We start from the raw sequence: 25,339 nt of genomic DNA on the forward strand, positions 1-25,339 counted from the left end.
CAATATCTTGCTGGAAAAGCCAGAGACACTGGTTGACAGCCCAGTGGGATTCTACCTTCCAGATGTGCCACCAAAGCCCCAGACACCTGAGGGTAGCTCTATGGGACCAGCCCAACCATCAGCTGCAGACTGGTAACCAACAGACCTCACTCACTGGCACAAGAAACAGATCGCTCAGTGGAAGCCAGCTCTAATTCCCAGTCCGTAAGACTTAAATATACAATAAAATGGTCAAATTTTGAGATAGCTTGTTACAGCAGATCACTGGGGTAAGTAAATTCCCTAAAACCACTTTACAGATCACTGGGCGCTGTACTGTGGTACAAGGAAATTGCAAACAACCAACCCATCCCCAAAATCATTTCAGAAAAATTTTTTAATCCTTTTATTATTCTTTTTTAACAAACGGCCCCAGGGATAGGGGACCAGGGGAGGGGGGTGGAGGGGAAGTGAGGCCCCAGCCCCACAACCCCTCCCCACCCGCCCCTTTCCCCCTTATATATTTATAATCTATATACAAGCCCCGGGGGGTGGGGGGCAAGGGAACTCCCTCAGTGGGGTGGGGGCAACCCAGGCTCCTTGTCCCCTCGGGACCCAGGCTCCTCTGCCCGTCGGGAAGGCCCCTCTCGAGAAGGTGGCCCTGTCCGCTCCCAAGGCTTCGGCATCCAGCGCAGGGCATCCGGTGGGGAGGCCTGGGGGATAGGTACGTAGGTCATACTGGGAAGTCAGGGATAGAAAAGACAGGAACTCAGATGGTAATCCTTGGACATAGACTTGGGGCCACAGGGGTCTCCCTTTCACCTGCTGGTAGAGGTCGATGCGCTGGGTGCGGAAGACTCCGCTGTAGGTAGAAGGTGGGGCCTTGAGACGGGAACTGAGGCCAGAGAAAGACCTAAGGAAGGAAAAGTGTTTAAGGCAAGCCTGACACCTCTTCCGTGGCCCCTTAGTAAGAAAGCCCTTAAGGGTGAGCAGTCTGCATCCCCACTCCCTCCTCTTGCCTTCCAGCTGGGGGAGTACGTGATGACCCAGGTCCCCCAAGGTTGCTGCTCAGTTTCCGATAATCCTGGAAGGGCTTTAGTTCCACTGGGTGCAGCTGAAGGAAAAAAATTCATGAGCCTTCTGCTTCCCGACCCAATTCACCTGGAGATTCTGAATCCCTACCCCTAGCTCTTGGAGTTCTCTAGCACTTCAGTTCCTGTAACTTACCTCTGCTCGCCCCAAGCTAGGGGGGAAGGGCCTGGCAGGTGAAGGCAGCACCCGAGTAGCAGGAGCAGGTGGGGGCCGCACAGCCAGACTAGGGGGCTGCAGAGCAGGGCCCACAGGTAACAGAGAAAGGGGCGGTGGGGCAGGAGGTGGCGCTGGTGGCAGGGAGCCAAAGTTCACCACAGGCAGCTGCGAGTCCACCACAGGTAGAAGCATCTACAGTAAGAAATAACGTCAGGAGAAGGTACTGAAGGCAAAGAAGAATGTCATAAAACCAGAAAACAGACAAAAAAAAGCTAGAGACGGAGTAGAGAAACAATGAAGGGCAAATGACATGACAAAACATACCTGCTGGGCAGGGGCCCCTGAGGGGAGGAAGCCACTTTGGCCACCAGGTTGCAGAGGAGTAGAGTAAAAATCTGAGGGGGATGGCAGATCCTGGCGCACCTGTTGGGGAAAACAGGGAGAAATGTCAACTCCCAAAAGGATTCTCCCCTACCCCTAACTGCAGCCCAGCACCTGTCCACCTCTCACCTGAAGCAAGGGTGGGTCAGGCAAAGGGCTGGGGCAGAAAGCTGGAGAGTAGAGGAAGGAAGGAGGAGGGTAGAGGATTCCCCCAGCTGGCAGCTTCCCCAGCTCCGTTGCTTGCAGTGCGGAGAAATCCAAAAACTGGCCCTTGACAGCTACCCCAGAAAGCAGTGCTGAGGGGGGTGCTGGGCCCGGGGGAAGGTACAGGGGCTGTGATCTGAGGGGTGAGAAACAAGTCAGGAAATCAGAATCATCTGTTCCAAGTTAAGTCTGCTAGGGTTTCATACCCTCGAAACAGGTCTTTCCCTTCCATCCCACTGAAACATAGTTCTGTGTCCCGAGATCAACAGGCATCAAGTCTCACCTGTAAGGGTGAAGTGAGGGTGTCCCAGGGCGGAAGCCTCCGTTGTTGGGATGTAACTGAGAGTCTATGGCTCCCCCTGAGACCTGAGGGAGAGCAAGGCTGGAATAGCTCGTTTTTCTGGTCAAGAAAAGATTTCCCACCCCACCCACTACAATAAAAGCAAGGAAAAAACTGAAATAATAAAACGGCATTTTACGACTACACAAATTATAAAGAGACTATAAGGGGCAGCAAGCAGAAAGGGGTCATGGGGCAGGAAGTAGGACCTACCTGAGAACTGGGAGGCCCAGGGCTACCATAGAAGACCTCAGGGTACAAACGCTGGCCTGAGGAGCTGGGCTCTGGGCCACAATGTCCAGGACCCAGATTCTTGGATTGTGGCTCAGCTGAGGCAGAAGCACTGGGGAGTAACTCCCAGTCTCGGGACATAGGGATGGCCTGTGAGGAAAAAGCGTTTTCAGGAGCAATGTCTGGGCTTCCTGGATGTCCAGGTCACACCCAGCCATTTTCTCCAGAAACCAAAGGCCTTTCCACCAAACTCTCATTCTCCTACTCACCTCAGTGACTGATGCTAACTCCTTCTCTGCTTTTAAACTGTCTCCTACCACTAGGCGCAAGTCCGAGTCCTGTGGTAGTGATGCAAGGGAGATTGTCCCATGACTCAACACATGTATCCTCCACATCCCACCTCCATCCTTCCCCTCTCCACCTGACCCAAGATACTCAGATCCTGCCCACACAGACCTGGTCACTGGTGCCAAACTGGACCGGGGGCCCAGATCGATGGGATGGCCGGAGGGATCCAGGCTCTGGGCCTCTGTCTGAACGCTGCAACCGTTCTGTGCCAATGGGGCCAGGGGGCAGAGGCTGCTCCCGGAGCTCCTGGTTGGGGAAGTAAAGAAAATCAAATCAAGTCTCCCGAATGAAAGAAGACAAATATAGGGCCAAAGTCAGCGGCCCAGAAACCTTGCCCTTCTTTTAGAGTTTTACCTTTCTGTCCCCATCAAGGGGAGCAGGTGGCCGTCTTCTAGGAGGTTCAGAGGGTTCAGAGCCAGGTGAACCCTCACCAGGAACAGCATTCAGGGGTGAGGGGCCTCCCGGCCGCTTGGGAGGCCCCTCTGCTGCCCCCTTGAGTCCTCCATCAGGGGAACTTCGCTGGCTGCAGGGACCTGATGACACCTGAGAATCCCCACTCAGGTCCACCCCACTGTCAGACTGACTCATCTGAGAGGAGTAGAGAAGTCAGTTAAGTCAAGTCAAGTGAACTCATCAGCCAATACCTGACTGATGTTTACAAACACAAAAACTGAAAAAAAGGGAAAAACTATGTGAGCAAACAGCCCTGGACAACCCAGACCAGTGGGGAAGCACTACCAGTGCTCAACAGAATCCCAGCTCAGACACTCCCTTCCCATCACTTACCTCTGTTGCAGCCACGTCCTCAAAAGGGCTCAAGGGTTCCATCCAGGGTTCCATGGAGCCAGGCCGGTAACTCTTCCGGCTAGTGGCTGGGCAGAGCACCAGACAGCGGAGATGAGAGGCAGTCCAGAGCCCACCTAGCCCTTTTGGCCCTCTGACATAGCCCTTTCCAACCACGGCTCAGTTTTACTCACCAGTATGTAAACGGTTCCAGATGTGAGGGGTCAGGGCCTCTGTCCCTGCCTCTCTGCACTCTCCCTGAGGGCCTGGGCCCTCAGGCTTGGGGCCCAAGAATCCAGAACTATGAGAGGGCGGCAAAGATTCCTAAAGGTGAGAAATGCCAGAGGCAAAACATAAATGAGGTGGTAACTGGGTAGTGGAAGTGGCTGGGCCACAGTGAGATATGGGGCAAAAAAGGACACAAGAAATGACTAATACGGAAAATTTGGGGGTAAAGACACAGTGACAAGAACAGGGAAAAGTGGAGAAAACATAAGTGAGAACCTTCAGGAGTTAAGAGCAGTGAAGCACAATCTCAAGCTCCATCCCTCACCTCCTGCAGCAGCTCCGGTTTTCTGGGAGGTCGTTCCCGCCGTTTCGGGGGGAAGGGATTAACCCCAGCAGAGTCCCGGGGAGTTCCGCCCACCCCCCTCACCATCAGCCCTGGCTCCTCGAAATGGGGGTCTGGGGAAAAAGGGAAATCGTCAGCATCTGCCTTGGTCTAATCTGACCCTAGCTTTCCTATTAAGCCCCTCCCAAGCTTTCCACCTTTGTTCAGTCCAGACACCCAGCATCAAGGTCCCCAGGGCAGACTCTCCCCTTTAGCGCCTGACCTTTTCTGGGGATGAAGATATTCCCACGCTTAGCCCCTCCAGCTTACCTGAACTGATGCTGTTGCTGGCCCTCTGAGGGTCGTATCGAGTTGGGGGCCGAGGGGAGGGGCCCTGAGGGGTTTGGGGAGGCCCAGGCTTGGGCCTTGGGTGCCCGCCTGGTGCAGCTGCGCTCCCTTGGCGGCTGCTGAGTTGGGCCAGAGCCTGTTGGATGCCAGCAGGGTTGCTGTGGATAACTTGGTCCAGGCGGAAGACAGCAGAGCTGCTGGGGGGTGGGGGAGGCAGAGGAAGCCCTGGGGGACGCTCCTCAGGTCGGCTGAAGAAAAGAAAGCATCAACTCTAATATTCATGGAATTGTTAACTCTTTCTCTACTAGTCAAATCTTCCAACCCTTCCCACCTCCCTGTGGAAACCCAGGTGTTTCTGAGCATGTCTAACCAATTCTACGTGTATGGCATGAATCTACAGAATTGAGAGCAAAGAACAAATACACACACTCCTGACCCAATCAACTTTCCAATTATTTTTCCTACACGAGTGTTCCAGTGCCCAGCAGCCCATGTGCCCTCAGATCTCAAAGTCCATGGTGCCCAACTTCCCTTTCCCGCAGATTCTCTCCCCTCCACCACTGTCCAGCCTTAAGAATAAACTCGACAGCCTGTCCCTACCCACCTTCGGTTCTTGGGAGAGGGCCAGCTCCTCTTGTCCCCTCGCCCTGGGCCGGTCCTCCCTCCAGGCCCCACACCACCTCCTCCACTGCTGCTGCCACCGCTGCTAGCCTTGCTGCCAGGGCCTGGGCGCCGATTCTGTCTTTCCATGCCTGGCCGCTGACTTGAGAAACTCCGCTTGCTCAAATCCTTGGCTCTCTGGCTTAAATCTCCACGGGACATAGTTGAAATGCCTGGTCCAGTTCCACTTCCACTGCCCCCAGGAGTTCCCACAGCTTTGGGAGCCAGCAGTGCTGCCGGGGGAGCCTCCTTGTCCCCCCGGCGCTCACTGGCAAAGTCGCTGCTCTCTGATGCTGTCTCCCACTCCTCATTGGCTTGATCGGAGTTCTGGTTTGACAAATCTGGAGACTTGGCAGCTGCCCGGCGCGGGGGTGGGGGCACAGACACTGTTGTGAGTGTCTCCTCTGCTCCAGAGGCAGGGGCTGGAAGAGCTAAGGAAGAGGGCTTGCCCTCAGTCCCTCTGGCAGCATTCTCCCGTTCCTGTTTCAGCCTCCGGAACCGAGGTGGTTTGTCCTGCTGCTGAGCCCTCCCGTGCCTCCTCCGTCGGGGCCGCTCCCCATCTTCCACACCCATGCCCACATTGGTGCCTCCACTGCTGCTTCCCCGGGCCACGGGGGACAGAGGCCCTGTGATCAGCTTCTCTTTCAAAGGCTCCTTACTTGGTGGCAGAGGAGCTGTCGGAGGCTTCTTGGGAGCCAGGGACTTGGTCGGAGGGCTCCAGCCTGGACAAATGGGTGGAGGGGGCCGCCCCCCTCCTCGACCCCGGCGGGATGGCACTCCTCTGGGAGTGAAGACACGCCCACCTCGGGCAGTGGAAAATCGGGCTGGGGCTGGTGAAAGAGGGGCTGCCGATGGAGGAGGAGCGAGAGGAACCTGGGTGAGCACTCCTTCCTTGGCTGGAGGAGCCTCCTTGTCTGAGGGAGCCAGATCGCTCTCATGGGTTTCACTGCCCGTTTCTGAGCCCCGCTGCCGGCGCCGTTTGGGGATTTCTTCATACTCAGAACCCTCGCTTCGCGTCTCGCTGGCAGTGCGGCCTCGGGGAGCAGGGGGATGACTGGGTCCGCCTGCACCACCTCCACGCCCATCATCTCCTCGGAACTCTCGGTAACTGCGGAACTCTCGGCTTCGAGTTCCCCGCCCTCGGCCCCCATAGGTGCCCCGAAAACCCCTCCCTCTGGCAAAATACTCGCCTCGGCCCCGGCCCCGGCAAGAGGTAGGACCCACTCTTTCATAGGAGTAGTCCCTCCGAAGCCTTGGGGCAGGGGAAAGATTCCCACTGGGTGGGGTCTCCTTGGGGATCCCTATCTTCCCCTTCGCCGTCTTGAGGAGGTCTGGCTTTGGAACCTTGGGGCTCTCATCGCACTGTTCCAGAGGTTTGGGAGGCAGCTCTTCGACTTTCGTCGGTGGCAGGGGTTTCTTTATAGGCCCAGCACGGCGGGGAGGGGCTCCTGGTTCCTCTGGAGGGATCCCACGACGACTACTGCCCGGGCGAGGGCCCCAGCGGGTCTCAGTGCGGCTCTCTCTGCGAGGTGGAGGGGGACCTTGGCCTCCAACTCCACGGGTAGGCTTTCGGCTGGCATCTGGACCCGTCAGTTGTGGAGTCTCCTCTTTAGGGGTTTCCTTCTTCGGTGGGGGAGCTTGTATTTTGGTGGCTTCGTCATTGCCTGGGGGCCAAGGGAGTGGACGGGGCCCTGTGGAAGCTGGTTCATCCAGAGGGAAGCGAGGGATCGGAGGCCCAGTGGCTCCATTCTCAGGAAAGCCTGGATAACTGGCCAAATAGGGTGGTGGGGGAGGTACTGGGGGGGTCTCGCTCCTAAAAAGGGCAACAGAAACAACTGGAAATTAGAATGAAGAAAACTGCAACTAGATAGAGAAAGAGAATACTTTATTACCACCCAGACACTCGCCTCACATTTATTCCTGTCACTGCACCAATAACCCAAAGGACCTTTCTCCTAGCCCAAATCCTTTCAACAGCAATGCACTCACTTCCACTACTCAGACTCACCTCATCCCCTTGTCATCCTCATCAGCCGCCTGGCGCAATGGGGAGGTAAGCGGGCGGGGGTCAGTGGGTGTGGTGGTGAAGACATCTCCTACCCAGGCCAACTTTGGATCCACTGGCGGGGTGCCCCGATCCCGCAACAGGGGAGGTGCATGGCACTCGAATGGCTCTGAGCTTGAACCCCCACTGTCTGAGCGCTCCCGGGGAACTAGTCCTAAGAAAACAAGAGGGATGAGAAAGCTAACTCTCTGACAGGCCCTCCAGCTCAAAATGCACCTCCTTAGTCTGCTTCTGTCAGTCATATCAATGATCAATGTCAACTTCTCGGTCTTTTATCCCTGCCAAGTCTGGGCCTGATGTACGCTCCTCAAAGAGTTATCCTATCCACACAGCTTCCATAGAATGAATCAATGAATCCCCCCCAAATAAGTCTTGGCCAATGAAAGACCATTGTTTCTTTCCCAAAGCCATACCTGAAACAAAGAGCCACCTCAGCAATACTAACCACTTACTTGCCCCACCATCCTCCACTGGTGACCCTTCATCCCCACAGCAAGATGCTGATACCCACTTCCTGGGACTGAAGTGTCCCCTACCCACTCCTATGCAAGGGTCCTTACCGGTGGGATGCACACCAGGAGGGTAGAAGTCCAGAGGGGGCCGGCCCTGGAGGAGCCGGGGGTCCACATAAGGAGGAATCATCATCCAGCGGGGATCAAAGTTCATTGGGGGCATGGGTGGGGGCCGGCCCAGAGCACCTGGGTACAGGGCCTTGGGTGGTGGGGGCGGAGCCTGTGGAGCTGGCACAGCCCCCATGGTCACAGGCTGGGGCGGTGATGGTGGTACTGGAGCAGGTGGGGCGGAACCCTGTTGATGCTGCTGCCACTGCTGCTGCTGCTGTTGCTTCAAAAGCTGCTCCTGGGAATGGACAGAAGAAGAGAGAGACCTCAAAACTCCTGCCCCACCCTCAAGAGAAAAAAGAGAAACTTTCAATGAAGCAAAGTTAATACACAAATGTGATATACACTTGGACTAGAAAGAAGCCAGGGACACACAATGGAAACAAGAAGTAGTAGTGGGCCTTGGAAGGCAACTTACAAACAAGATAAACATAGAAGCCAGGGAGAGAAAGAGCTCTTGATGGGGGAAATAACTTGATCTCACCTGCTGCTGCCGCTGGAAACGAGGTGGCAATGACTTCTGATATTTGGGGTAGCCCAAGCTCTGGCTTGGGGGCTGCCGGCTGGGACCAACCCCATCACCCTTGGGCTCCACCTTCGGGGCAGGGGTTGTGGCAGGAGAAGGAACCTCTTCTGGTTGTTCAGAACCCTCTTTTGAGGACAGCTGGGGTTCCACTGCATTGATAAAAAAAGATAATCATCAGTAGCCTAGTACGCCAACCGGTATGCCATGAACACCCCCATCACCTCAGCTCTCACCTCCAACACTCTCTCTAAAGATAAGCGCTTACTTTTAACAACGGTGACATTAAATTCCCAAAAAAACACCAAAACAACCCTTTCTTCAATCTTGCTCCAGGCTGAGTTTATACGAAGCGGTTTTAGGTCACTACGTATCCAGGAAATCGAATATCCACACAAGCAGAAACCCTTTTTTCCTCTGCCATAGACAGTCCAATAAACCAACTTCATTTCCTCCCATCTGTAACACCTGCACCCCCAGCCCAAACACATTAGAGCTGGGACACCTGGTAGTACCCTATCCCCATCTCCATACCTGGGGTGGCTTCGAAGCTGCCACTGCTGGTGCTACTGGTACTGCCACCACCACTCACCAGGGTGGGAGCTGGAGCCACACCTGTAGTGGGGGTGGACTGGGCAGGTGGGGCCTGTGCCGGCTCTTCCGGTTCTTTTTCTGGTGTTGGGGCTGGTGCTGGTGGAGGAACTGGAGGCGCAGAGAGTTCTTTGGGGGCTGCAGGTGGTGGAGCTGGGGTAGGAGGGGCAGCAGGTGGGGCAGCAGGCTCTGCTTTGAGCCGCTTGTCGGGCGCCCCAAACTTCTCATCGAGTCGCTTGAGTTTTTCAGCACAGGCTGCCCTGCGTTCCTCCTGCATGCGGCGTTCTTCCTCTTCTCGCCGTCGCCGGGCCCGCTCCACAGCCAGGGAGATCTCAGATGAAGACTGTTTTCGCCGTTGCCGCCAGGCCTCATCCTCGTCTTCGGGTGCTGGAGGCTTGCAGGGAGGGCCCCCCCGATCCTGTCAATGGGCAGACCCGGCAGGGCCAGACGTGTCAGTCGTCAGGTTTCTGATCTTTTGCACAGACTGATCAACTGTCTCTAGCTGCGGGTGCAGGCACCGGCCTTGGGTTGGTGGCCTCTCCGGGTAGGGGCAAATTCGTCCTAGTCTTGTTTCCTCTCTTTCAGAGACCCAAATACCCAGGCCTCCTTGTTCTTCTTCACTAGCATACCAATTTCTTTTTAACCCAGACTCCCTCAACATCAAAGATGTTCCAGACCTTTTCAGAGATACTCTACTGCTCTACGCTTCCTGTAGCCCATTCTTGGCCCACCCTCCCTCCCTCCAGTTACCCCTATTACTACTGCTTCAACTTCTCAGCCAATACTCATCTCCCACAACTGACCCTTCTTGACCCCTCATTGTGTAGACACTCACTGGGTAGTCCCCAGGGGGGCCCCAGTTCCCGGCGGGGCCCCGGTGAGGTGGGGGTGGGGGAGGCTTTGGGGCAGGAGGCCCCGGCTCTGTCTCTGGAGGCCGAGAGGTCTCTGCCCAGGCCGTCTTGGGAGGGGGCGGTTCGCTGCCGGGGGAGTTGCCCTTTTTGCCATCTGCTTCAGGGGGCCGTTCCTCACCAGCAGCTGACTGGGACTCCTTGCTGTGAACAGACCAAAAGTGGAATTAAAATCAGCTATAAGCCAGCTCGTTTAAGAGTACATTACTGTGGGGATGAGCACTGGGTGTTATATGGAAACCAACTTGACAATAAACTATTTGTTAAAAAAAAATAAAATGAGAGTGTATTACTGCAAAAAAAACTGAGCCCATGAACTCACTGGCCCTCAGCTCCCTCCTCATCGGAGTCTCGACCGTCTTCCTCATCGCTGAACTTGAGCTTTTCAGTGTAGTCAACCTCTTCATGGGCCCCTGAGGGGAAAAGTAAAAAGCAATAACCCAAGTGTTCTACTCTCCAATCTCAGATAACTTTCAAAGAAAGGGGTCTGCAACTATGTAGTAGCATACACTAATGGAAACACCAACATCCCTCTGCGTGAAGTCAGCCACTGTGAGTCTTGGCATTCCTACATCTCCCAGTTCTTTACCAGGACCTGGCTTTCCCCCATGTGTCTGCCCTACCCTTTGGGGTCTCCTTTCCTTCCACACAACCCATTTATTCAGAGAATTTTGCTTTTTGAGACCAAAACACTTCATCCTTCATATCCACTAACCTGCCCAACCATCATCATTCTCCTGGTCCAACTGGTCAAACTCTTTGAGGTTATCCTCTTTAAGAATCGAAGGCCGACCCACAGGCTCTACAAGGCGCATCGGCGGCCCTGAGCCCCGAGGGCCCGCCACACGTGGAAAACGGCTGTGTACAAAAAGACAAATGGAAGTGAGTGTAAAAGATGGCATGTTATAGAACTACATACAAAGGGAGCGTGGGTGGCTAAGGTGGTTAAGCATCCAACTCTTGATTTCACTCAGCTCATGATCTCACGGTTTGTGAGTTTGAGCCCCACATCAGGTTCTGTGCTGACAGTATGGAACCTGCTTGGGATTCTGTCTCCCTCTCTATTGGCCCCTTGCCCCCTCTCTCAAAATTAATAAACGTTAAAAAACAAACAAAAAACACCACGTAGAAGACTCTGGGCCTTGAAGATCATCTCCCTTCCTAGTAGGCTTCCCATCCCCAACCACAAAGCCAGAGCTGGATTACTCACCTGGGTCCATCAGGAGTAGGGTATCGGTAAGGCCCCTGGGGTCCATAGGGCGGAGGGAACGGGAGATATGGGGGATACATCTGCAAAACGGCACAACAGCAGCTGCTTAGAGGACAAAGAACCAACCAACTCCCTAAACCTACTGTCCTCTCCTCTGTCACAGGCCCCTGCTTTCTCTCTGCCTCCTCCAAAAACTAAGTGCTAATTGCTAACTCTTCAAACACAACCACTCCAAAACTAGATGTGCAAACTCACAAAGGGCGGCATCATTCCGCGGTAGGGAGGGAACTGGGGTGGGCCCGAAGGCTGTAGCGACCCCCGGGGATCATGGCTGTGATGAAGTTTGGAGTCTGGGCCCTCCAGCTCATCAGGGCCACGCCCACCTCCATCCCTCCAAGTTGTAGAATCTGTGTTTTGGAAAAGGCAAAGAAGAGATATAGGTTTAAAATGACGGGGAAGGTAAATAAACCAACATTTAGCTCTGAGATAGAAGAAGGTGTTGTTCTGGGCAAAAAATAACCAACCACTCACCTACCCACTCAACTCACAAATGGCAACCACTCACTTTGGGGGCGGAGGCTTGGTCCGGGCCCAGACGACTGTTCGGCAGACTCCCTTTCCTTGGCAGCCTTGTCCTGGTCGCCAGCCGCCTGCAGGGTCGGAAATTCCTCTCGAGAGAATCGTGACAGTAGGCTTGATGCCCTTCCACCTGTTGGGGTTGGGATGCAGAGTAGCAGACAGAAGTATATTTACTGAGAATGTACCAAGAAAGTGGAAGGCTCTGATAGGTACCAAATCATCAAGTTTCTGTTTTAAAAGTCACTGCCTATGTACTGCATACTCATTCCCCAAGAAACAAGGTCAGTTCTGGAACACCACTTCACCCTCAAGAAAGACAGACACAAATCTGCTTACATGGCCCATGAAACTGAATATGGGGCCCAAAAGTTAGCCAGAGGACAGAGAAAGTACAGTGCTGTGCTTTGCTGAAAGTACAGTGCAGGGCTCCTACCTACCACAGTGCACAAAGCAAGGTCTCCAAGCAGCCCTGCACTCACCATCTCCATGTGCTCCATGGGTGACGCTGGCTTGTGCCCAGGACTTTACCCCGCTTGGAACCGAAGGAGTGTTCTGGGGAAGCAGAAAAATAAATTGTGATGTGGGGGGTGGAGCTACAAACCATTCTTGTCTACAGTCCTTCAATAACATCCAGTTCTTCACATACCTCGGGGGCTGCTGGGGGTCGTTTCTGTTGGTTGGAGGCAGGCGTCTGTGAAGCCGGCAGTGGCTGCGATTCCGGCGGCTGAGCGGTTGAGGCATCGGAACTAAAAGGATGGTAAGACAAAAAGGTTATCCAGGATCTGAGATGCCCTCCCTCATTTCTCCAATTCATGGAGGATAAGTGAACCCAGGCCCATTTGTTACCGTTTACAAATATTTATATGACAAAATACTATAACCTAGTCACCCTGTGTAGGTGGTTTGTTGATGCCTTCCTGCCACCTGACAGAAAGCTAAATGTCATTCCTTAGTCCTCTAACAGGAGCCTAGGAATAGCCAAGAAAGGGGCTTCCCTCTGTCTCTGGATCTTATGTGGCTAGACTAGACCAAGCCCCAATTCATCCTGAAGTTTTAAGTTAAAATACTCATTGCTCTAGATCTCCTAGGCCTCTGTCTACCTCTTGGGGTCGGACTGGTCCTGTTTGCTTGCCCATCCTGTTCCGTCTTTCGGCACTAGTGAGACGTTGGGGTCATTGCCTTTGTTCTCGGCTTTCAGGCTTGGAAGGTTGGCTGGGGGTGGCATACGCCGGGCAATGGCAACTTTCCCGAGACTCTGCAGGCCATGGCGAGGGGCAACTGGAGAAAAGATGAGAGGGTGAAAAATGCCCCCCATGGGTGATCTGACAGCTTTCTCCCCTAAGCCCCATTTATACACCCTCAATGTCTTACTACCAAACTTCTTTTAGAAACAACTCCTTTCTTTGCCTTCAGCAATCTCTAGAATTCCACTGGAAAAACTAAGATGCATTACACTTGATGCTTCTCTGTTGGATGGTTGGTCTTGAGCCTGCAGGGAGCAAGCTGACCCCAGACTTCTCCAAATCCAGGTTTCTTTTCCTCCAATTCTTACGTGTCTAAAGACAGGGAACTACAGACACGCCTTTGTGGGAGGGTAAATGGTGTTCATTCAATGACCAATGTCCCCTGTGGGACCCAATATAAAACTGGAAAGTCTCTAGATGTTCCTCTAGTCTTTTGATATTTGCACTATAACCACTTCCCTGCAAAGAGCTTTAAAATGTATATCCATTCACGACCGGCCTCTAGGAATTAGGAATATCTTTGCAGGACCCTCACCAGCGGGTTTCTGGATCTCTAAGGACTTGCCCTTATACGTATCAAACAAGTTGAGCGAGGAATACTTCTTTCCATCCTTCCCCTTGGCAGTCGGCCCCGAGCGATCGGACATTGCGCTGGAAGCTCATTGAGTACGTTGGGTCCTGCAGGCACCTCCCCCAAAACGTGCCGGAGCCTGTGGGCCAGACACCAAATGTTTCAGTCTCTGCTCCCTTTACTGACTCCAAAAGAAACCCAGATGCTCCTTTTTGTTCTCATTAGGGACCCAGATATGTTGCCCTCTGGTGTCTTGCCTCCAGCCTATTCAAAGTCCCTAGTCCCTTTAAGCAACTCCCACAGAGCCCAAATGCCATGGTGCCTCTTTCCCCCCGACACCTCTTGCCAAGGAAATCCAAATAAATCTAGTATCATCCTAGTAGTAAACACACTCTTCTTTTTGTGCCATGCTATAAGGGGTAGCAGCTACTTCATTATCTCCCTTCATAATCTCTTCTCCCTCCACAGAAATCATTCCAGAGATGTACAATAAAACATGGCAAGTCCCAGCCTCAGACTAAACCAGAAAAAAGCATAAAGCTCCATCCTGAAAGGAGCATAACTTCAGAGTCCCCACTTTTTAGACACCAACTCCCTAACTGCACCCCAGGTTCCTTTTCCAGAAACCTCACTCCCATCTGAGGTTTGCACGAAGGTATGCTGGGAGTTTAACGATTTTACGAGCTTGCTAAGCCAGACTAGGGGCTGGTGCCAGATAATTCCTCATGGAACAATTGGGGCTCTACATACTCCCAAGCTACAGAAGAACCCCAAGTATTTGGAACATTCAACCCCATCAGTTCCTACCCTTGCCCCCATCCCAGCTCCTGGGAAAAAAATCTTGTCTCCAGATGATACTAACACTGCTGGGCTCTGGCTCACCCCATGTAGACGTGAGAAAAACATTACGGAGCTACCTCAAGCACAACTCTGTAATCATGGGGTCAAAACCAAAACCAACCTCATTCTCCTACTCTCAGTAAGAATGTCCATCAGCAGTCATTTCTTTCCCCAATATCCCTTCCTCCCCAAGCAGGCCAAACTCTGCATCATCAGTCGGTTCCTGAGTGACCAGGCATTCATTTATAGAAAGGAATGGCGTACAGGAAAGAGATGGAAGGTGGTGGGAAAACCAAGCAAACACAGGGTAAAAACTGGGTAAAATCAGGATGAAAACCGGGGAGAACTTTAAGACAGGTAAGATGAGGGAACGGGGATTGCTTTGTAGGTGTTTAGACTCCAATGTTTGAATATAAATATGTGGAAAAAAAAGGAGACAGAATAGTGGAATAACACTAATAAAAAAGGATCAACACTAAAGCAGGTGGAACATAATACACTTAAGCAGAAATGGTAAAGACACAGCGCAAAATAAAAGGTCAATGTCAAGACACCCAAGAAAAGAAGGGTTGAGGCACAGAGAGGAAAAGACATAGGGAAAAACTAAAAAGCAAAGAAAAGTGAGTAACGTAAAAAGGATGTAGGATAAAAACAGGGCTCCAGGGTGGGAGTGACTCGACGCGAACGGGGGTCAAGAATGGGGAACCCAAGCAGTAGCTGATGGTGGGGGGGGTCCAATATGGAGGAAAGGAGCTCTCCGAAGATCGTCGGGTGCGGCCCACCCCGGAGTGGCGGCAGCGAAGGGACCCACAGATTGGGGTGAAGAGGCCAAGAGCGCAACGGATGGTGGGGAGTTACGGGCCCAAGAAAGGGGGTCACCCCAAGGAAGCAGGACGGTGGGTGATTAGGGGCAGGGCATACACTCTCTTTGAGGGGCTGGAGGTGCGGGTACCAAGCTGGGGGTATCAGAGGGGGAGGGGCAGGCAGGCCCCAGCAGCAGGAGGACAAAATGGCGGCGGCTAATGGCAGCTTCTCCTCCCCCCGGCCCGCCACTGCCGCCGCCGCCGCCGCCACCACCGCTCCCGCGCCGGAAAAGGGAGTTAGCACTCGGCTCCCCAGACTCACCTGGCCGGGTGCGCGGGGGTCCGGGACCGGAGCCTAGGGGATCCCCGAGGTGGGATGGCGGTGGGGCGGGGGCGGATGGCGGCGGATGGCGCCGGGCTCGGCTCCTCCCGTCTCCCTCGCTCACTCCGCGGCTGGGCTCCGACTAACGGCCCATCCGGGCAACCGCCGCCCCCGGGAGCACCCCCCCCAACCTCCCGCCTCCCTCAGCGCACGACACGCCTCCTAATTTGCATAAAGGGCGGGGCAATTTCCATCCTATCCTTCTTTACTTCGAGGGCCGGCCCTATTTAAAAAAAAAATAAGCAGGGCGTGCGGAGCAGGCACAGGTTATTTGCATGAAGAGGAGGGACTTACAGGCGCTAGGAAGCCGGTTGGCTAAAGAGACACGCCCCCGACGTCGGCCGTTAAGACGCGTAAAGGGGCGGCAAGGCAGCGTCCGTCTGTCGGGCAGTTGGGGCGCAGAATTTGTACGATGAATAGGGGCGGGGGGGGAAGAAGAGAGGCGGAGCGTGCGTCGTGCGTTCGTGGAAAGATGGGAGCGGAGAGGCGCAGGGATGCGGAGAGTGTAAGGAAACGATGCAACGCTGGTAGTGCTTTCAGGGGAGACCGAAAGAGCTCACGGGGCGGAAGGGATTAGCTGCCGGAGGGCGGAGTCTAGGTAACTAGGGAAGAGTGTCCGAATCACGCGTCCATTCGTAAGAGGCGAAAGCTCCAGAGGGGTGGGGCCTTCTAGTTATTAAATCACGTCATGCAAATGGAGTGGATAGACAGGCCAATCCTGAGGTCCAGGGGAGTGTATCGTCGGCACCGTGCACTATAGGCATTCTTTTGATAGTTCTGTTTATTTGCATAATACATGCAAATCATTTGAACAAAGATAGGGTAGGAATGACCTCTGCATTAACATATCATCAACCAATGACTAAGACATTTAATTTTATAACAATTTTCATGAATATATTTGTATATCTGATTATTGGCAGTTTGTATTCTCTTCACAATTGGTTTCACTCTACGAAATGCGGTACTAATTTCCTTCTTTGTCTTTTATTACTGTGCTCCAATCAGACCTACTACCCGGTCAGCAAATCCTTCGACAACGGTTTTGAAGGCGCCGAGACATCCACAATACATTCTGGAAGCAGAGAAATAAAATCAGATCCTGCCTGGGGAGGTTCAGAAATGCTTCTAGAAAAACGCGACTCTTATTTAAAAATGTGAAGACCTAGTTAGGATTTAGCCAAGTTTGAGGAGAGGGTGCACAGCTCAGGCTCTGTGAACTGATGAGCAGAGGCATGGTTTTAGGCATCTGTGACTAGGCTGATGTGATTAAAATTAAGAGACTGCCTCTCCATTATGGAAAATGAGAGCAGAAAAATTAGCAAGAATCAGATAAGAATTTTATCCTGAGGTTCATTAAGATAGTTGAGATGACTTCGGTTCTTAAACATTCCAAATGATTATCTTGTCCCCTCTCCCAGGTCTCCTACCACAGCAAAATTTCTTGGAAGAGTTCTTCATATTTACAGACAAAAATATCCTTCCTGCCATTCATTTGAGAGAGAGAGAGAAAGAGTGTGCAAGTGAGCAAGCGGCAGAGAGACAGAATCTCAGGAGGGGCAGAGACAAATGCGGGGCTCACCCTAAGTGGGGTTCATGTTCACCTGAAGTGGGGCTTGAGCTCACAAACCGTGAGATCATGACCTGAGCTGAAGTCAGACACTTAACTGACTGAGCCACCCAGGTACCCCTCTAATAGATCATCTCAAAGTCAGTAGATCCAACACTGAACATTTGATCTCTACAACCTCAAAACCTGTTCTCTTCACAGCCTTCATCATCTCAGCTGATGGCAATTTAAAAATTATAGTTAAGCCAAAAACCCTGGAATCCTCATTGACTCCATTCTTTATTTCACTCCCCACTTTCAGTCAGACAGGAACTGGCGTCTTGAGAAAATACCCAGAATCCAGCCTCTTCATGTACACTGCCTCTACCTTGATTTGAGCCACTCTCCTCTTTGATCTGGGTTATAACAACAGCCTCCTAACTTGCCATCTTTAGTCTACCCCTGCCCCTATAGTCTGTCCTCTACACTGCCACCAGGGTAGGCCTTTCCTTTTTTTTTTTTTTTTTTTTAATATTTTTATTTATTTCTAGGAGAGAGAGAGAGAGACAGCGTGAGCACGGGGCGGTCAGAGAGAGAGGGAGTCACAGACTCTGAAACAGGCTCCAGGCTCTGGGCTGGCCATCAGCACAGAGCCCTACGCGGGGCTCGAACCCACGAACCACGAGATCGTGACCTAAGTGAAAGTCGGACGCTTAACTGACTAAGCCACCCAGGCGCCCCAGGGTAGGCCTTTCCTTAAAGGAGGCCTCAAAGGACTCCCTTGCTCAAAGTCCTATAATGCCTCTGTTTCTCTCAAAGTCCTTAGAGTGGCCCACAAGACCCTAAATGACTTGGCCCCCTGATTTTATTACTCTCCCTACCTCTACCAGGCATGTCTCACGTTGGGGCCCTATTTCTTCTCTTTCCTCTGCCAAGTTGATTCTTCCCCCAGAAGCCCACATACCTCACTCCTTTACCTCCATGAGGTCTTTGTTCGCTGTTAGTCATCTTCTCAGTGAGGCCTACCCTGATCACCTATTCAACATTTTCATCTTCCCTGACCATCCTGGTACCCCTGATCCCCTCTAACCTGATCTACTTTTTATCTAACATCATATAAAATTTAAATTATGTTGGCTGTTTATTGTCTGTCCTCCTCCCATAACACTTTCCACAATAGAATGAAACTACACAAGGGCAAGGATCTGTTTTGTTGACTTTATATCCCAAAAACACCTAGAATAGGAAGTGGCACATAGTTGATACTCAGTAAATGATTTTCAAAGTCTTTTTACCAAAGTGTATATATATGTATATTCTTTTTGATGAATTTTCACAAACTGAGCAGAACATGTAGCCAAAAACAACCTTAACTAGGACCATGGAAACCACCAGAGGGCCCCTTCTAGTCACTGCCCTCCCCAAGGCTCACTACTATCCTGATTTATAACATATATTAGGTTTTTTAAATAACATATAACATATATTAGTTTTACTCATTTTTGTACTGTATACAAATGGAATTGTATAGTAAGGGTTCTTTTGCGCCTGTCTTCCTTTGCTCAACATTATGTTAATGAAATCCCTGCATATTGTTGCATGTAGTTGTACTTTGTTCATTCTCATTGCTGCATAATAATAGTCCAAGGTATGAATATAACCCAATTTATTTATCCTAGGTGAATGAGTTATTTAAGCTCTAGATCCTTTGTATCCTCCCTAGTGTCACCAGGGTTGTTGTAAAGAATTAGAGAATTAATATATGGGAAGCATTTAGGCTGGTATCTCACATACGGTAGGTGCTCAATAAAACTTAGCTATTGATTTCATTATGTTTGGATATTCTATTAAACTTGAAATGATATCACCCTCATCTGAAGTCCTATACAGTTAGTGTAGCGCCCCTTAGGAGGCCAACCTGGCTTCACCATTGGGAAGAGCCAACAGTCTATCTTCAGTACATGAAACAAGCTGGGCTAATTGGATTACCTCTTCCCAGAAAGTCAGGAAATCAGAAGTAGTGGCCAGTAACTGGAGGTTGCTAGAGTTAACTCATCTGGACCCATTGGAGGAGAGGTCCAATGATAGCCTCACTGAAGACTTAGGAACTCTGAGGTTTCTGCCTTTCCTGGGACTGGCTTTTTAATCCTTTCTGCCACCCAGGGATTCAGTATCCCCAGTATCTGTTCTCAATATCCTCCTAAAAGAAACCCCCTCTCCCTTCGTTAAACTTAGTTTCTGCAGCTTGTACCCCAAAAGGACCTCAATGACTCACTTAATGTTTAAGTTATCAGGCTTTATAGAGCTATGAATTCTTTACTCTATTCAATAACATTAGTTCTTTCATCTATCCATCTATCCATCCATCCATTCACATTTTAAACCTTATTGAGAGCTTATGATAAGTCAAGCACTGCAAGGTAGATCATATAATCCCCATTTTCAGATGAAAGACTCAGACAACAGGGCCACCTGGGTGGCTCAGTTGGATAAGTGTCCAACTTCAGCTCAGGTCACAGTCTCACAGTTCATGAGTTTGGGCCCTGCATCAGGCTCTGTGCTGCAGTGCTTTGTGTTCTCTGCCCCTCCCCTTCTTGGATGCCCACTTTCTCTTTTAAAAATAAATAACCTTAAAAAAAGAAAAACAAACTTTAAGGGTACCTGGGTGGCTCAGTCGTTAAGCATCTGACTTTGGCTCTGGTCATGATCTCACGGTTTGTGAGTTCAAGTCCCACATCAGGTGAGCTTGGGCCCCACTTTGGGTGAGCCCTGCTTCTCTCTCTCTCTCTCTCTCTCTCTCTCTCTCAAAAAAAAAAAAAAAAGCTGAGAGCCTTAGTGATTTGTTAAGGTCACAAAGACTAGTGATGGATGGGGCACCTGGGTGGCTCAGTCCATTAAACTTCTTTTTTTTTTTCTTAATATTTTTTTTTAATTTATTTCTGAGAGAGACAGCATGAACAGGGGAGGGTCAGAGAGAGAGGGAGACACAGACTCTGAAACAGGCTTCAGGCTCTGAGCTGGCAGTCAGCACAGAGCCTGAGGCGGGGCTCGAACCCACGAACCGTGAGATCATGACCTAAGCAAAAGTCGGACGCTTAACCGACTAAGCCACCCAGGCGCCCCACAGTCCATTAAACTTCTGACTTGGGCTCAGGTTATGATCTCGAGGTTTGTGAGTTCAAGCCCAGCATCAGGTTCTGTGCTGACAGCTCAGAGCCTGGAGTCTGCTTCAGATTCTGTGTCTCCCTCTCTATGCCCCTCCCCCACTTATGCTCTGTTTCTCTCTCTCAAAAATAAATAAATATTTTTTAAAAATTACAAAGACTAGTGATGGAAAATATCAGATTCAAGATAATCCTTGCTTGGGGTGACTACTGTCTCAGTCACAGAACGTGACTTTAGATCTCAGGATTGTGATTTGGAGTCCTATGTTGGATGTAGAGATTACTTAAAAAGAAATAAATTCTTAACGGGGCGCCTGGGTGGCTCAGTCAGGTTAAGCGTCCGACTTCGGCTCAGGTCATGATCTTACAGTTTGTGAGTTCGAGCCACACGTCAGGCTCTGTGCTGACAGCTCAGAGCCTGGAGCCTGCTTCGGATTCTGTGTCTCCCTCTCTCTCTGCCCTTCCCCTACTTGTGCTCTGTCTCTCCCTGTCTCTCAAAAATAAACAAATGTAAAAAAAAAAGAAAAAGATAATCCTTGCTCTTCCCTGTGGACCTGAGTGATATTTTTTCATCTGTACCTGTCTTTCTGTTCCATCTAAATTCCTTGAGATCAGGGCTATCATGTATTTGGAATCTCTCGGAGTACAAAACCATCTGCTGTAGTTGACACATTACAAAATCATGGATGGAGGGGCTTAGGTCATGATCTCATGGTTTGTGAGTTTGAATCCTATGTGAGGCTCTGCACTGACAGCTGCATATTCTCTGTCTTCCCATCTCTCCTCTCCCACCGCCCCCCACCAAATAAATAAATAAAACAAAATTGTGGATGGATTGCTCATATGGGCAAATCCTCACTGCCTTTCCCTCAAAGGTGCTTTACTTCTTAAACCCAGGATAAAATTCCCCCCAAATGGAGACCAAGCTGACTTGATCTGGAGAAGGAAGATAGGTTATTTAATTTAGTGTAACTGTGGCTCACAATTCTCTGTTCTTTTTCCATACTGGTGCCATTAGGAACCCCATCAATCCCACCACATCTCCCCTACCATAAATCAGGGCAATTCAGAGATATCTCTCTTGGCCGGGGGACCTGCTGGCTTCTCCTGTTCTCTTGCTTTCTCCTCATACATCAAGATCCTGGTTGAGATGGGAAGAGACAGAGGAATCAGGGGACAGCCTTCTTAAGAGAATAAATTTCAGGCTACTGTGAAAGTCTGGAAGGGGTTGGGGGTTGTTATGGTGGAAGGAAGAGGAAGGAGAGCTGAGATGGGAGAGCTGGGGGCTGTGGGGACTAGAACAATGGTCTAGAGGACTAGAACCCTCAAAGAAGGGACGAAATGGACATGGAGTAATGTGTAGGGGACGGGGATGGGGTGAGGAGAAAACAGGTAAGTATAGGAGAGGTTGGAACTGGACTCTCACATTTTTAAGATGGCAGATCTCTTTCCCAACATCATCTTGAGAAAGTCAGAGTAGCTGAAAGTCTCCCCAGAGCCACTGGACACCTCCCTGATTAGTTTCTTCAGCTCCAGGTGGGTCTTGGGGGCCCCAAGTTTTTCCAGCATTCGCTTCAGGGACATGATATCTAGAGGCAGACAATGGGGGTGAGAAGAGAGGAGCCTCTCTCTCTCTCTGTCCTCACCTTCACATTCCCATACTCCTTCCTCCTCCCTCTGGTAGCTGGACCCTCTCCCAAACCACCAGGAACTGAACACTGCAGGAGACACATCCCTCTTCCTGGGTCTGCACACTTCCCCAGATCACCCTTTCTCACCGATATCTCCGTTTCCATTCAGGTCAAACTCCATGTATTTCTCTGGGTGAGGGGAGAAAAGCAGATAGGGTCAGCGCTGGCTGGAGGGTCTGGGGCAGGGTCCAGGGCAGGGCAGGGGATTGAGAAAGGGTTTGCTGACCAAGCGCTAGGTGGAGAAGATGTGAAAGGAGAAGGTGGGGCAGGCTGAGGAAGTGCCGGTGGAGTGGAGGGGCCCTGTTAAAGTGTAGGGTAACAGAGAGGGTGCTGAGCCGGGCAGCCCAAGGAAAGGGACAGCAACCAAGGGGGCAATAGGGGCAGCCTCCCTTCTTCCCAACACAAATGTAGACTTTGTGTCTCTGCTTCCCTTCTCTGTCCTTGGGGAAATCCTGCCCTCCTCCCTCCCCCATCCCTAGGGAGTGAGTTTTCTCCTCACTCTTGAAGGCTTCCAGTTTGGAGAGCAGATCTTCATCACTGCTATATTTGGGATCATCCAGGAATTGCTGTTGGGGGAGGGGGAAAGCAAGAGGCAGGATAGGTCCTCTGGTCCAAGGTCCCCTTCTGCAGGCCCTGCCCCCCCCCCACCCCCCGCCTTTGATTTTCCCTTTACCTTGTTGATTTCATCGAGTCTGTCTTCCTGCTGGGCCTTCAGCAACCCAAAGGCTTTTCCTCCTGAGGGGGCACAAAGGTTAATGCTTCCTTACCCCCCATTCCTCTTCTCATCCCCACACCCACCAAGGGCCATCACATTTCTGCCTTCCTAGGCCTACTCACCAACCCCTAGCTACCCCTCCCACCCCAGGTCTGTCCATCTCTTTGCTCTTATTTTAGGCTCTGCTGATTCTACCTTCCCTACCCTGTAAATCTCTGGTGTGGCTCATAGCTCAGCAGATGATGGTGGAGAGGCCGGTGGACTGGTGGGTACAGACAGACCAAGCTGGCGCCCTCTCTGTCTCCTCTCCCATCAGCCTCCTCTGAGGCCTCCCTCCCAGACTTCCCCTTTCCCCTTATTCGCTTCTCCTCTAGTCCCAGGCTTCACTTCCCCATCAGCTTCTGCTGACAAGAGCACCCCAGAAGGAAGGGGGTGGGTGGGTGGCTACAGGATAGAGATGAGAAAGTAACATTCTTCCAAATTCCTCTTAAGGAGAGCCCAGTGTGTGCATGAAAGAAAGAAGCCTTGGGGCGCCTGGGTGGCTCAGTAGGTTAACTGTAGGACTTTGGCTTGGGTCATGGTCTCACGGGTTCGTGAGTCTGAACCCTGTATCAGGCTCTGTGCCAACAGCTTGGGGCCTGGATCCTGCTTCAGATTCTGTATCTCTCTCTCTCTCTGCCCATCCATGCTCGCATTCTGTCTCTTTCTCTCTCTCTCTCTCTCAAAAAAAAGTAAACATTAAAAAAGAAGAAAGGAAAGAAACCACTGGAAGTATGGCGGGGGGGGGGGGGGGGGGGAAAGAAGAAAGGAAAGAAACCACTGGAAGTATGGCGGGGGGGGGGGGAGGTATTTATTCTCAGGAACAAATGGTCTTTGAACAGGTCCAGAGGGTCAGGTAACCCTCAAGGCTTTCATTTTCTCAGATTTCATGAGTCTCAGTATGCGGGTTTGGATAGACAGCTGAGGAAGGGCTGACTGAATTATTCTAGGCTATGAATGGGAGAAAAATCTTAAGTCCACTGGCACCTCTAGGAGGAATGCAAGATGTGTGGGGTCAGAAAGGGAGAGAAACTTCACTCCCCAACCTGGCAGTTCCACAGACGCACTTGGAAATATGGAAATGTCTAACAAATGAGGTTTTTTTTAAATGTTTATTATTTCTTTTTGAGAGAGAAAAAGAGGGAGAGAGACAGAGCTTGAGTGGGGGAGTGTCAGACAGAGAGGGAGACAGAGAATCCAAAGCAGGCTCCAGGCTCCAAGCAGTCAGCACAGAGCCCCATGTAGGGCTTGAACCCACAGACCACGAGATCATGACCTGAGCTGAAATCGAACACTTAACCAACTGAGCCACCCAGGTGCCTACAAATGAGTTTTATGTGTTTGCCTTAGGATGTGCACTGTAACCCACTCATCTTATCTCCTTTGAAATATTTAGTGAAATCTACAGAGCTCAGGAATTCGAGAATTTAAGTGGATTCTTTGGAGAAACTGAAAGTCGTGTTGAGAGAGACAGCATTTACAGGCACAAGAGCCAGGAGGTGAAGCTAACATTAGGGATGGTGGGGCGGGGGGGGCGCGGGTACCAGTCATTATGGGTTCAACATAGTGGATAAGTAACCTTTAATAAATGTCTTCCTTACGTATATACTTTTTTTTTTTTTTTTTTTTGCTGTATGGGTAGTTACTTCTAAGGAAGGAGAAGATAGCCCATTCCCCTCACTGAGACATTTTGTTCAAACTCCCCACCCAGAGCTCCACCCAGGCTGCCCCAGCCTTGATGGAGACACCATTCCTTGTCCTCTCCCCTCTGCCTTATTTCCCTTTCTGCAGCTGGGAGTATTTACTTCTCCTGCCCTCTCCCTGACCCATGCAGGTCGGGGGAGATGCTGGGGTGAACTCTGACTTTTTTACTTCCCTTTATTGTACCTGCCTCTATTCCTTCAGAGAAAGCTGCAACCCTGAACTCAGGTCTCAGCACCTAGTGGGGGGATTTCATTTCTTTATTCATACATATATTCAACAAATATTTGTCAAGTACTTACTATATGCCAACTCAGTGAACCAAACAAATGTCAGTTCTTGTCCTCATGGACAGTGTAACTGCTGAAGACAGACAACAAAAGTAAATATATAGGGGCGCCTGAGTGGCTCAGTCAGTTAAGCATCTGACTTCAGCTCAGGTCATGATCTCATGGTTTGTGAGTTCGAGCTCCTCGTCAGTCTCTGTGATGACAGCTCAGAGCCTGGAGCCTGCTTCGGACTCTGTGTCTCCCTCTCTCTGTCCCTTCCCTACTCATGCTCTCTCAAAAATAAACATTAAAAAATTATTTAAAAAAAAATATATATATATTAGGGACATCTGGCGGGCTCAGTCAGTGCAGAATGTGACTCTTGATCTCGGGGTTGTAAGTTTGAGCCCCATGTTGGGTATAGAGATTACTTAAAAATAAACAATTTAAAAAATGATAATCATATTAAAGGTGGCAGGCACCTATGCAGAAAAACAAAGTAGAGAAGGGGGTAGGAAGTGCTGTGGTGGACTACAGTATTAAATAGGGTGATCAGGAAGGCTTCTCTGAGAAAATGATATTTGAGCAAAGATTTTAAGAAATTATGGAAATAAGCCATGTGGCTATATGGGAGAGGAGTATTTCAGACAGAGGGCATAGCAAATGCAAAGTTCCTGAGGTGAGACTATGTCTGGCTATCTAAACTATTCATGAAACAGCAGGATGGCCAGTGTAGGGATGTGTGGGGAAATAGGCAGGAGATGAGGCCACATCATGTAGGGCTTTATAGGCCATTGGGAAGA

The 25,339-nt window shown here is 50.9% G+C and overlaps 2 protein-coding genes and 1 non-coding gene across 5 annotated transcripts; all 3 read right to left on the minus strand.

The window, feature by feature from the left end:
* Positions 1–370: 370 nt before the first annotated feature.
* Positions 371–15,493, minus strand: PRRC2A (proline rich coiled-coil 2A). 2 transcript variants are annotated; one of them, XM_039219503.1, is made up of 31 exons: positions 15,349–15,493; positions 13,348–13,522; positions 12,669–12,846; positions 12,215–12,314; positions 12,048–12,120; positions 11,555–11,698; positions 11,245–11,396; positions 10,990–11,069; positions 10,495–10,637; positions 10,102–10,192; positions 9,707–9,923; positions 8,815–9,289; positions 8,242–8,432; positions 7,698–7,995; positions 7,081–7,291; positions 5,017–6,885; positions 4,395–4,660; positions 4,068–4,198; positions 3,709–3,838; positions 3,518–3,603; positions 3,086–3,319; positions 2,840–2,977; positions 2,653–2,721; positions 2,366–2,533; positions 2,096–2,178; positions 1,738–1,948; positions 1,552–1,650; positions 1,207–1,419; positions 999–1,093; positions 802–892; positions 371–692 (listed from the first exon to the last, which is right to left on the minus strand). In XM_039219503.1, exons 2-31 carry the CDS (start codon positions 13,457–13,459, stop codon positions 552–554), a joined length of 6,489 nt encoding a protein of 2,162 aa, XP_039075434.1. In that variant the 5' UTR covers positions 13,460–13,522; positions 15,349–15,493; the 3' UTR covers positions 371–551. The 2 variants fall into 2 exon arrangements, with proteins under 2 accessions (XP_039075434.1, XP_039075435.1); XM_039219504.1 differs by lacking the exon at positions 2,653–2,721.
* On the minus strand, positions 13,033–13,163 carry LOC120221943. Its single transcript, XR_005525925.1, has one exon. It is a non-coding gene; the product is annotated as a small nucleolar RNA SNORA38 (small nucleolar RNA).
* Positions 15,494–16,198: 705 nt separating the features above from the next.
* AIF1 (allograft inflammatory factor 1) lies at positions 16,199–22,859 on the minus strand. 2 transcript variants are annotated; one of them, XM_039219493.1, is made up of 7 exons: positions 22,732–22,859; positions 22,486–22,547; positions 22,312–22,378; positions 21,900–21,941; positions 21,548–21,710; positions 21,172–21,262; positions 16,202–16,483 (listed from the first exon to the last, which is right to left on the minus strand). In XM_039219493.1, exons 1-6 carry the CDS (start codon positions 22,754–22,756, stop codon positions 21,178–21,180), a joined length of 444 nt encoding a protein of 147 aa, XP_039075424.1. In that variant the 5' UTR covers positions 22,757–22,859; the 3' UTR covers positions 16,202–16,483; positions 21,172–21,177. The 2 variants fall into 2 exon arrangements, with proteins under 2 accessions (XP_039075425.1, XP_039075424.1); XM_039219494.1 differs by lacking the exon at positions 21,900–21,941 and having other exon boundaries at positions 16,199–16,483.
* Positions 22,860–25,339: the final 2,480 nt, after the last annotated feature.

Source organism: Hyaena hyaena, unplaced genomic scaffold (genome assembly GCF_003009895.1).
Source record: "Hyaena hyaena isolate Hyena2069 unplaced genomic scaffold, ASM300989v1 scaffold_830, whole genome shotgun sequence".
Lineage (NCBI taxonomy): Eukaryota > Metazoa > Chordata > Mammalia > Carnivora > Hyaenidae > Hyaena > Hyaena hyaena.